The 12,183-nt window shown below is 38.3% G+C and overlaps 1 protein-coding gene across 1 annotated transcript in view; it reads left to right on the forward strand.

Moving 5' to 3' along the window:
• RTF1 (RTF1 homolog, Paf1/RNA polymerase II complex component) overlaps positions 1-12,183 on the forward strand; it is a 53,968-nt gene that overhangs the window by 30,097 nt on the left and 11,688 nt on the right. Inside the window, exons 5-6 of the mRNA XM_032343347.1 lie at positions 6,955-7,069; positions 7,846-7,957. Coding sequence (XP_032199238.1) covers positions 6,955-7,069; positions 7,846-7,957 — 227 coding nt within the window. The remainder of the gene's footprint in view (positions 1-6,954; positions 7,070-7,845; positions 7,958-12,183) is intronic.

Raw genomic sequence — 12,183 nt, forward strand, 5'->3', positions numbered from 1 at the left:
CAGAGAAAGCAGAGGCAGAGGGAGAGAGAGAAGCAGGCTTCCCACTGAGCAGGGAGCCTCACACACGGATCAATCCCAGGACCCTGAGATCATGACTTGAGCTGAAGGTAGACACTTAACCAACTAAGCCACCCAAGTACCCCACTTCAGTATTTTCTGAATTACTTTTGCCATATTTAAATGACCAGACTTCTTCCTTATCTCATAACGTAATCTCACAATAAAAATAAACGTGTTTGTTTCCTCTAGAAATTAAATAGTTCTCAGAATGGCACCTGGGTGGCTCAGTGTGTCAAGCCTCTGCCTTCGGCTCAGGTCCTGGTCTCAGGGTTCTGGGATTGAGCCCTGCATCAGGCTCTCTGCTCAGCAGAGAACCTGCTTCTCCCTCTCTCTCTGCCTGCCTCTCTGCCTGTTTGTGATTTCTTTCTCTCTGTCAAATAAATAAATAAAATCTTTTTTTTTAGGAAGGCAGTTCTGAAGGTTTTATTTACCTATTTTTAAATTTATTAGACTAAAAAAATTTATTTCACTTAAAAAAATTATTTTAAGGTGGATGCAGGTAGTTTTAAAGGTAGTTTGTGAAAAAAAAAAAAAAAAAACCTGACATTTGTCTAGGCTCAATTCAGACTCATTGGACAGGTGATCTGAATGAGTCACTTACCTTTTTCCTGCCTCAGCTTCCTCCTTGGGATTATTATAAGCCTTGAGTGAGATGATACATTTAAGCATATTGTGTAAATAATAAGCTATTAACTTATTAAAATAACTTCATTGAGATACATTTCACATACCATAATAAATAATAAGCTATTAACTTATTAAAATAACTTCATTGAGATACATTTCACATACCATAATCTACCCATTTAAAGTGTAAAATTCAGTGGCTTTTATATATTCACAAAGCTCTTTATCTCAATAAATTTCAGAACATTTTTAACACCCTGGAAGGAAATCCTGTATCCCTACTAGTCATTTTCTATTTCCTCCCAAGCCTTCCAGCCCTAGGCAACCACTAATCTACTTTCTATCTCTACAGATTTGGCTATTTCTGGACATTTTATGTAAATGGAATCATTCAGTATGTAGTCTTTTGTGACTGGCTGCTTTCGCTTGGCACATTTCAGTATTTCATCCATATAGCACATCAGTACTTCATTCCTTTTTATGGCTACATAATATTTCTTTGTATATAAAATGTATATACCACATTTTGTTTATTCTTCTATTGATTGACATTTGGGTTGTTCCCACCTTTTGCTACTGTGAACATTCACGTACAAATATTTGTTTGAGTACTTATTTTCAGTTCCTTTGGATATAGACCTAAGAGTGGAATTGCTGGGTCATATGGTAATTTTATGTTTAATTATTTGAGAAACCAAACTGTTGTCCACAGCAGCTGCACCATTTTGCACGTCTCCCAGCACTGTGTATGGGTTCTAGTATCTCCACATCCTTGTCCACACTTGTTACTTTCCCTGCTGTTTGATAATAGCTACCCTGGTGGATATAAAGTAGTATTTTGTTGTGGTCTTTATTTTCATTTTCTTGTTGACTCATGATATGAGCGTCTTATGATACCTTTGTTGACCAATTATGTATCTTTGGAAAAACATCTGTTCAGATTCTTTGCCCATTTTTTAACTGGGGTATTTGTCTTTTTGCTGTTGTGTGGTAAGAGTTCTTTGTATAGTCTGCTTATCAAATCCTTATCAAATATATGACTTACAAATATTTTCTCTAATTCTATAGGTTGTATTTTTCATTCTCTTGGTAGTATTGTTTGATACACAAAAATATTTAACTTTGATGAAGTATAATTTTTTCCCTTTCTTGTTCAAGCTTTTAATGTCATATCTGAGAATATGCCAAATCCAAGATCGTGAAGATTTACTGCTACGGTCTCTTGTAAGAGTCTTAAAATTTCAGAACCTTGATCCATTTTGAGATCATATTTTTTATGTGTTGTGAGGTAGGGATCCAGCTTTATTACTGGCATTTCAGTATCTAGTTGTCTCCGTGACTTTTTTTTGTTTTTAATTTTATTTATTTATTTGACAGAGAGTGGGAGAGCAGGAACACAAGCAGGGGGAGTAGGAGAGGGAGAAGTAGGCTTTCTGCGGAACAGGGAGCCTGATGTGGGGCCCGATCCCAGGACCCTGGGATCAGGACCTGAGCCAAAGGCAGACGCTTAATGACTGAGCTACCCAGGTGCCCCGTCTCTGTGGCTCTTAAAGAGACTGTTCTTTCTGCAGTCTTGGCACACTTGTCAAAAATCAATTATCTATATTATAAACATTATATATATGTAATATATATACATTATATAATTATATATTTTATAAACACAAAATATATTTATGCTTATTTGTTAACTCTGAATTCTATTCCTTTTATGTATATGTTTGTCTTACACAGTTTTGTTAACTGTAGCTGTGTAGTCAGTTTTTAACTTGGGAAGTGTGAGTACTCCAACTTTGTTTTTCTTTTTCAAGATTGTTTTGGCGGGGCACCTAGTGGCCAAGTGGGTTGAAAACTTCTGCCTTCGGCTCAGGTCATAGTCTCAGGGTCTTGGGATCGAGCCCTGCTTCAGGATCTCTGCTCAGCACGGGGCCTGCTTCCACCTCTCTCTCTGCCTGCCTCTTTGCCTACTTGTGATCTCTCTCTGTCAAAATAAATAAAATCTTAAAAAAAAAAAAGAAAGATTATTTTGGCTACAGGGGGCCCTTTACATTTCCATATGCATAATAGTATTAGATTCTCAATTTCTGCAAAAGCAAAAAAGGCATTTGGGATTCTTACTGAAATTGTGGATCAAATTTGGGAGTATTGCCACTTTGACAGTGAAGTCTTTCAATCCATGAACCTGTTATCTTTCTATTTATTTAGGTATTTTTTAATTTCTTTGAACACTTGTCTTCCAGTTTGGGGTGTAAAAGGCTAGCACTTTTTAAATTTATTCCTAAATATTTTGTTTTTTGGTTGCTATTATAAATTGGATTGCCTTCTTTGTTTCTTTTTGGGATTGCTCGTTGTTAAGTATATAGAAATACACCTAATTGTTGTATATTGATGCTGCCCCCTCCAACCTTGCTGAGCTCATTTATTAGTTTTAATAGTTTTTAGTAGATTCTTTAAGATTTTCTATGCATAAGATCATGTGAGCTACAAGAAAGACAAAGTTTACTTTTTCCTTTCCAATGTGGATTCCTTCTATTTTTCTTGTCCTCCAGTATGATGTTGAGTAGAAATGGTGAGAGTAGCCTTGTCTTGTTCCTAATCTGTGGAGAAAAGCATTCAGTGTTTCATCATTAGCTGTGGTTTGTTTGTTCTTTCTTTCTTTCTTTCTTTCTTTCTTTCTTTTTTTAAGATTTTATTTATCTATTTGACAGACAGAAATCACAAGCAGGCGGAGAGGCAGGCAGAGAGAGAGGAGGAAGCAGGCTCCCCGCTGAGCAAAGAGCCTGATGCGGGGCTCGATCCCAGGACCCCGGGATCATGACCCGAGCTGAAGGCAGAGGCTTTAACCCACTGAGCCACCCAGGCGCCCCTACCTGTTGTTTTTTCATAGATATATTTTATCCATTTGAAGAAGTTCCTTTCTATTCTTTTTTTTTTTTTTTAAAGAGATTTTATTTATTTATTTGACAGAGATCACAAGTAGGCAGAGAGGCAGGCAGAGAGAGAGGAAGGGAAGCAGGTCCCCTGCCAGGCAGAGAGCCCGATGTGGGGCTTGATCCCAGGACCCCGGGAACATGACCCGAGCCAAAGGCAGAGACTTTAACCCACTGAGCCACCCAGGCACCCCATTCTTTTTGATTCCTAGTTTGTTGAGAGTTTTTATCAAGACAGTTGTTAGATTTTGTGTAATGCTTATTCTGGGTCTGTTGAGATAATTTTGAGGTTTTTGTACTTTATTAATAATAGTTATATTACATTGATTTTCTTATGTTGAACCAACCTTGCATATCTGGATATATCCTACTTCGTGATACGTATATCCAGTTTTTTATAAGTTGCTGGATTTAATTTGCTGCTATTTTGTTGAGTTTTCTTTACTTACTTTTCTGGTAATGTCATTATCTGGTTTTGGTTATCAGGATAATACTGGCCTCAGAATAATTGTTTCCTCTTCTCTTTTTTGAAAGAGTTTGGGAGAATTGGTGTTTGTTCTTTCTTAAGTGTTTAGGAAAATTCTCCACAGAAGCCATGTGGGCATAAGCTTTTCTCTGTAGGAAGTTTTAAAGATTTTTTTTTTTTAATTTATTTATCAGGGGGCGGGGGAGAGAGCGAGCACAGGCAGACAGAATGGCAGGCAGAGGCAGAGGGAGAAGCAGGCTCCCCGCTGAGCAAGGAGCCCGATGTGGGACTCGATCCCAGGACGCTGGGATCATGACCTGAGCCGAAGGCAGCCGCTTAACCAACTGAGCCACCCAGGTGTCCCATCTGTAGGAAGTTTTAAAACCACTATTTCAATCTCTTATTATGGATCTATCCAGATTTTTATAGGTTTTTTTTTTTTTCTTTTTTTTCTTGAGTAAGTTTTGGTGGTTTGTCGCTTTCTTGAGATTTTCTCCATTCCATCCAAATTACCTACTTTGTTACCATATAATTGTTCAGGGTGTTCCCTTATGATATCTTTTATGTTTCTGTAAGGTCCATAGTGATGTCTCTTCTTTCATACCTGATTTTAGTAATTTTAATCTTCTGTCATTTTTTCTTGGCCTGTTTAGACAAAGTTGTGTCCGTTTTGTTGATCGTTTCAAAGAAACAACTTCTGGTTCCATCGATTATTGTTTTGCTATTCTGTGTTTTCGTTAGTTCCTGCTCTAATTAATTCTTTTTTTCTGCGTGCTTTATATTTAGTTTGCTCTTCTTTTTCCACTCTGTTAAGGTAGAGGTTAAGTTACTGATTCAAAATATTCTTTTTTTTTTTTTTTTAAAAAGTAAGCTCTGTACCCAACATGGGACTCAAACTCACAACCGTGAGATCAAAAGTCACATGCTCTGTCAACTCAGCAAGCCAGCCAGCCAGCTATCCCTATCTTCCTTTTTAATGTAGGCATTTATAGCTATACATTTCCCTCTAGGCACTACTCTAGCTACATCCTATAAGTTTTATTATGTTGTGCATTCATTTTTAGTCCTCAAATTATTTTCTGATTTCCCCTGTGGTTCCTTCTTTGACCCATTGGTTATTTAGGACTATGTTTTTATGTGGGCGTTTTTTCTTTAATGTTTTTGTGTTTTTTTAAGAAATTCATTAATAGTGCTTCTTTATATCACATTACAAAAGTACATTAACAACCCTAATTATGAATGTAAAGGATATAACAAAAGAGACTTGTGTACTGTGTTAAAAATTAAGTAAAAAAAAGATAGTTGGGGTTATTTTAAAGTGTTATGAAAAGAGTTTAATGTTTATTATATTCCTGTATTCCTTCCATAATGTTCCTTGAATTCATGCCTCCCAAAACAGTTTTGTTTCATAAGAGCCTGATTTTTATTATAGGGAAGGAGCTTAGATTGCATTTGTTGAAGAAAATAGTGTATTTATTCACAGCATATTTATTCATTGTGTTTGCTGGTGTGGAGGTGAAGGGGGGAGGCATTCTTCCTAATGAAGAAAGATGGAGAGTGGTGGTTTTTTAAAGATTTTGTTTTTATTTATTTTTATTTTTATTTTTTTAAGATTTTATTTATTTATTTGAGAGAGAGAGACAGTGAGAGAGAGCATGAGCGAGGAGAAGGTCAGAGGGAGAAGCAGACTCCCTGCCTGATGCGGGACTCGATCCCGGAACTCCGGGATCACGACCTGAGCCAAAGGCAGCCGTCCAACCAACTGAGCCACCCAGGCGTCCCAAGACTTTGTTTTTAAATAATCTCTACACCCAGCATGGGGCTGGAGCTCATAGCCTGGAGATCAAGAATCGCATGCTGTACCAACTGAGCCAGCCAGGCATTCCAAGAGTGTGTTTTTAAGATACACAGGTTTTGTCCTGACCAGCTTAAAAAATGTGACAGTAGGGGCACATGGGTGGCTCAGTCATTTGAGCTTCTCGGGGCTGTGAGAGCAAATCCATGTCAGGCTCCAAGCTCAGAGCAGAGTCTACTTGGGATTCTCTCTCTCTCCCTCTGCCCCTCTTCCTAGCTCTCTGTCTCTCTGTTTCTCTGAAATAAATAAATCTTAAAAAAAAAAAAAAAAAAAGGAACAGTGGCTCTCTGTAGTTTCATTCTGTTTCTAATGGAACATCATTGCAATTGATCCAGAAGTCAACTGTTTTCTGTTATGTTAAGATTGAAGGAGAGCTGTGTGTTACCAACAGAGTACAATAGTATCTTGAATATTTTCTGTCATTTTTTTTAAAGATTTTATTTATTTATTTGACAGAGAGAGATCACAAGTAGGCAGAGAGGCAGGCAGAGAGAGAGAGGAGGAAGCAGGCTCCCTGCTGAGCCGCTCCCTGCGGAACTAGATCCCAGGACCCTGAGATCATGACCTGAGCCGAAGGCAGCAGCCTAACCCACTGTCATTTTCTGTCATTTTAAGTCTGTTCCAGCTTAATGCATTCAAGTACTTCTGGTATACTTTCGCTCAATTTTTTTTTTTTTCAAAGATTTTATTTATTTATTTGACAGACAGAGATCACAAGTAGGCAGAAAGGCATGCAGAGAGAGAGGAAGAGAAGCAGAGAGCCTGATGTGGGGCTTGATCCCAGGACTCTGGGATCATGATCTGAGCCGAAGGCAGAGGCTCTAACCCACTGAGCCACCCAGGCACCCCTACGCTCAATATTTTTAATGTACCTATAAGGTACATTGGAGTTTCTTGCAGGAAACCAAGACATTCAACTGCTTCCCCTACTTACTTCCTTTATCCTATCTAATAGAAATCGGTTTTTGTTAACACTTCATTGCCATCTAAAAACCAAACAAATATCTTTTAACCAGATTTGAAATCAGGAAAAAACTAAAAACAGCCAAAAAGAAAGAAAAGAAAGAAAAAAAGAAAAAGCAAGAAGAGGAGCAGGAAAAGAAAAAACTGACACAGATTCAAGAATCTCAGGTAGGAAATTCAGTATTCCTTGTTATCCAAAAAATAAACCTCAGTTTTGAGAGAGAGAGAGAGTGTGTGTGTGTGTGTGTGTGTGTGTGTGTGTGTGTAAAAGATGGTTTTATTTAGGGAAAAAAAAAAAAAAACAAAGATGGTTTTATATTAATCAGCCTAGTTCAGTTCATGCAAGACATACTGTCTTTATCTTATAGGTTCACCAGTCTCTGGACCTACCATTTCACCATTAGCCATGCTCATTCCTTAGGAATTCTTCACCCAAGTCTGCTTTTTATTTTATATTATTTTTTTTTTTTTTTAATTTTTTCCAAGTCTGCTTTTTAAAAAACAACTCACTGGTGTGTGAGCATTCCATAAGGGAAAGTTGATAAACGTCCTATCCCAGGTAGCTGGATTAATTCTGAGGTTTACTCAGGTGTGTGTCATCCTGGACTTGGTAATAAATGCAGCTGAGAAAATTAGTCATCTCTGCATTCATCATAGAAATCTTGTTAAAAATATCCACAAATATGAGCCATCTAGGGTGGCCTTCCAGAAAGTGCTTATTCCTATAATTCTTCGGCTTTCTGCTTATTAGCCAGGTAAGACAGGAGTTGACTTTGTGCTCTCTCCACTTTGTCCACTAGAGGATGCTCGCTTCCCCTAAACAAGTTTCAGTTTCTGCAGCCTGTATAGATTCCCATTGGAAAACTGAATGATTGTTAGGTACAAAGAATGTTGTCACTGGCTGTTAATAAAAAGAGCCATCCTACATATTTTTCCCTTCCCAGGTAACATCCCACAACAAGGAACGGCGTTCCAAACGGGATGAGAAACTAGATAAGAAATCTCAAGCCATGGAGGAGCTAAAAGCAGAGCGAGAAAAACGGAAGAACAGAACAGGTCAGTGGGGAAAATGTAATGGCTACTTTGTCTCTATAATCATATGATTTGATGCTCTGGTACCTGGTTACATTTCTCACCCCCTTTTATAAGCTCTTTTTTTTTTTTAAGTCCTTACTATGGGTAATTCCAAACACATGCAGAGAATAGTATAATGAACCTTCATGAACCTGTCATCCAGCCTCAACAATCAACTCATAAACAGTCTTGTTAAATCTATATTCCCCTCTTTTATTGGGTTATTTTGAAGTAAATCACAGCATCACCGTATTTCAACCATAAATATTTCTGTACGTGTCTTGAAAATATAACCACTTTTGTTTTAAACGTAACTACAGTATCATTATCACATCTAAAAAATAGTAACAGTGACTTTCTTAATATTATGAAATATCTAGCCAGTGTTCAGATATCTCTAGTTGTATAGTTAAAATATACTAATTTGGTTGTTCAAATCAGAATCTTAAAAAAATCCACACATTGTGATTTGTTAGTATGTCCCCAAAGTTACTTAATCTGTATAGGTTTTCCTGTTCATCTCTTTTTTCCCCTTGCAGCTTACTTTGAAGAAACGAGGTTCTCCATCTTATAGGTTCTCAGATGCTGGGTACATCCCATAGAGGTGCTGAATGTGTTTCTCTGGTATCTTGAATTTTCTCTAATTTGTAGTTAGAGCTAGGGAATTGGACACATTCGGATTGGTTCTGTTTCTGTTTCAGTTTCTATGTGGCGGGTTTTAGGTTGTGATGTATACTTCCATCAGGAAACACATAATACCTCTCACATTTTGTGATATTACCAGCTCTGTCATCTGTTTTTGCCGCAATAACGTCAAATAAAAGACTGCTCCAAACTCATAAATACGCCTTTGCTCCTGCTTGTGGATCTGCAGTTGAGCAGTGGGTTACCTCATATGCATGTTAGCTGGGATAGTCTCCAGGCTGCAGGTTGGGACCAGCAGTCTCTCTCCCTGTTATACCTGTCTCTCTCCCTCCTCAGACCAATATACCTCGGGCACATTCTTCTCCTGGTGATCGTAGGAAGGTAATAGGGCAAAGCAGAAATGCGAGATAACTCTTGAGGCCTAAACTTGACATTGGCACATGTGGCGTCAGCTCTTTGCATATTCCATTGGCCAAAGCAGTCACATGACAAGCCCATTGTTAATGGCTCGGAGGACTCCTGAGTCACATGGCAAAGGGCATGGGTACAGAGAAGGATGAAGAATTGGGAAATAGTAATATGTTCTATCCCAGCAGCCATTGGTAATCATTACCTGGATCATTTAACTCATTATGATTTGCAGAATGGTGATATTCTAATCCCTCATTCTTCGTTTATTATCTGATCTACTTTTCATAAAAAGAAACTTCTCATCAGCTATTTAGTTATCATTAGGTACATTTTGTATGAAAAAGGCAGAATAAATGCTGGATTTATTTTTTAACCTTTTATTACTAGTTTTCAAAAGAATAAGATAGTACCTTAGCAGATTCCAAATGTGACCTCTGTTGTTTCTTTGCTTATTGTGTGTGTGTGTGTGTGTGTGTGTGTGTGTGTACATATGTATGTACTTTTTAAAGATTTTGTCTATTTATTTGAGAGAGAGAGCACAAGTGCGGGGGAGGAGAAGCAGACTCCCCACTGAGTAGGGGGCCCCCACACTGGGCTGAATCCCAGGACCCTGGGATCATGACCTGAGCTGAAGGCAGAGGCTTAACTGTGACTGAGCCACTCAGGTGCCCCTATTTGCTTATTTTGAATATCATGTGAATTCATGGATTTAAACATCCTTTTGTGTATTTTAGTCCCTTTCAGTTATTATTGACTCTCAAATTGTACCATCTTCAGTCACTAGCCTGAGTCCTTTTGATGTGAGACCTCAGTAGTCATTAGTTTCTTTGCTTTCTGGATTTTGAATCTGCCATTTCTCTAAAGAACCTTTTTATGAGAAACTGTTACTAGACACCATAGTCCAGACATAAGGAGGGCTCATGCTACTGGGTTGGCTACTACTTCTAAGCCTTTCAGTACAGCTAGCTTTTTTTTTCTTTTTTTCTTTTTTAAGGATAAATTTTACCCTTATGAGCTCCATATTGATAAGTCCATTTCGGAATCAGAGGGAAAAGGTTTTGGTTTTGTTTTTTATAACAGCGTTATTGAGATAAAACAAAGGTAGCAGGATGCCTGGGTGGCTCAGTCAGTTAAGCATCTGTCTTCAACTCAGGTCATGATCCCAGGGTCCTGGAATTAAGTCCCGTATTGGGCTCCCTACTCAGCAGGGAGCCTGCCTCTCCCTCTACCTGCTGATTCCCCTGCTTGTGCGCTCGCTCGCTCTCTCTCTCTCTCTCTGACAAATAAATACATAAATAAAATCTTTAAAAAGAAAGAAAAGAAAAAGACAAAGGTAGCATACTCTTCACTCATTTAAAGTATACAAGGCAGTGGCTTTTAGTATATTCACAAAGCTGTGAGATAAAACTCAGTAAATTTTAGAATGTTCCATTACTCCAAAAAGAAAATTTGTATCCCTTAGCCATCACTGCCCCCCGCCCCGAGACCTGTCATCCCCCAGTCTTAGGCAACCTGTAATTGACTTTCTGTCTCTGTAGAGTTGCTTGTTCTAGACACTTCATATTTCACTTAATATTTTCTTTAAAAAGTACATACTATTTCCTAGATTTATTCATGTTGTAATATGTATTAATTCATCCGTGGATGTATATGTTTATTTTATCCATTCACCTGCCAGTGAACATTAGGGTTCTTTCCAGTTTTTGACGATTACAGATAATGCTGCTGTGAGCATTTGCATATAAGTCATTGGGTAGACATATGTTGTCATTTCTCTTGAGTATTTGCTTAGGAGTGAAATTGTTAAGGCATATAGTAGCTCTGTATTTGACCTTTGAGAAACTATAAGACTGGCACCTGGTGGGTGGCTAAGTAGGTTAAGCATCTGCCTTGGGCTCAGATCATGATCCCAGAGTCGTGGGATCGAATCCTGCATTGGGCTCCCTTTCCGCTGGGGAGCCTCCTTCTCCCTTTACCCTCCTCCCTGCTTGTCACCTCTCTTTCTCAAATAAATAAAATCTTTAAAACGGAAAGAAAGGAACAAAAGAAACTACCAGACTGTTTTCCAAAGAGGTTTTTTTGCATTCCCCCCAGCAAAGTATAAATGTTCCAGTTTTTCCACATCTTTACCAAGACTTGTCTTTCCGGGAATGAAGTGGTATTTCTTTGTGATTTTGATTTGCATCTTCCTAGTGATTAGTGGCTTTGAGCATCTTTTCATGTGCTTATTGATCATTAGGGTTTCTTTGCTGAAATGTCTGTTCAAGTTCTTTGCCCATTTTGTGTTTTGTATTTTCAAAGATTTTTATTTATTTATTTAAGAGAGAGTGAATGAGAGAGAGCATGAGAGGGAGAAGCAGACTCCCCATGGAGCTGGAAGCCCGATGCGGGACTTGATCCCGGGACTCTGGGATCATGACCTGTGTGGGTTTTTTATGTTTTGTTTTGTTTTTTATTTAAAGATTTTATTTATTTATTTGACAGGCAGATCACAAGTAGGCAGAGAGGCAGGCAGAGAGAGAGGAGGAAGCGGGCTCCCTGCTGAGCAGAGAGCCCAATGTGGGGCTCGATCCCAGGACGCTGAGATCATGACCTGAGCCAAAGGCATAGGCTTTAACCCACTGAGCCACCCAGGTGCCCTGACCTGTGTTTTTTTTTAATCATGTTCTTTGTTGTTGAATTTTGAGTTCTTCAAATATTTTGAATATTAATCCCTCATCCTAATCATAGATGATTTGCAAATATTTTCTTCCATTCTGTAGGTTTCGTTTCACTCTTGGCTAGTATCTTTTCATTGCACAAAAGTTTTTAATTTTGATGAAGTACAATTTAGCTTAATGTTTTTTCTTTTGTTGCTTATGCTTTTGGTGTCATATCCAGGAAATCATTGCCAAATCCAGTGTTGTGAAGCATTTCCCTTATGTTTTCTTTTAAGAGTTTCATAGTTTTAGCTCTTACATTTAGGTCTTTGTTTTTTTGGTTTTGGTTGGCTGGTTGTTTGGTTTGATTTGGCTTGGTTTGGTTTTTAGACAGACAGGATGGGGAGGGGCAGAGGGAGAGGGGGAGAGAGAATCTTATTTGGAGCCCTGTCCAGGGCTCCATCTCACAACCCTGAGATCACTGAGCCAGAATCAAGGGTCAGACGCTTTAGA

Source organism: Mustela erminea, chromosome 5, assembly GCF_009829155.1.
Source record: "Mustela erminea isolate mMusErm1 chromosome 5, mMusErm1.Pri, whole genome shotgun sequence".
In the NCBI taxonomy this organism is placed as follows: Eukaryota; Metazoa; Chordata; class Mammalia; order Carnivora; family Mustelidae; genus Mustela; species Mustela erminea.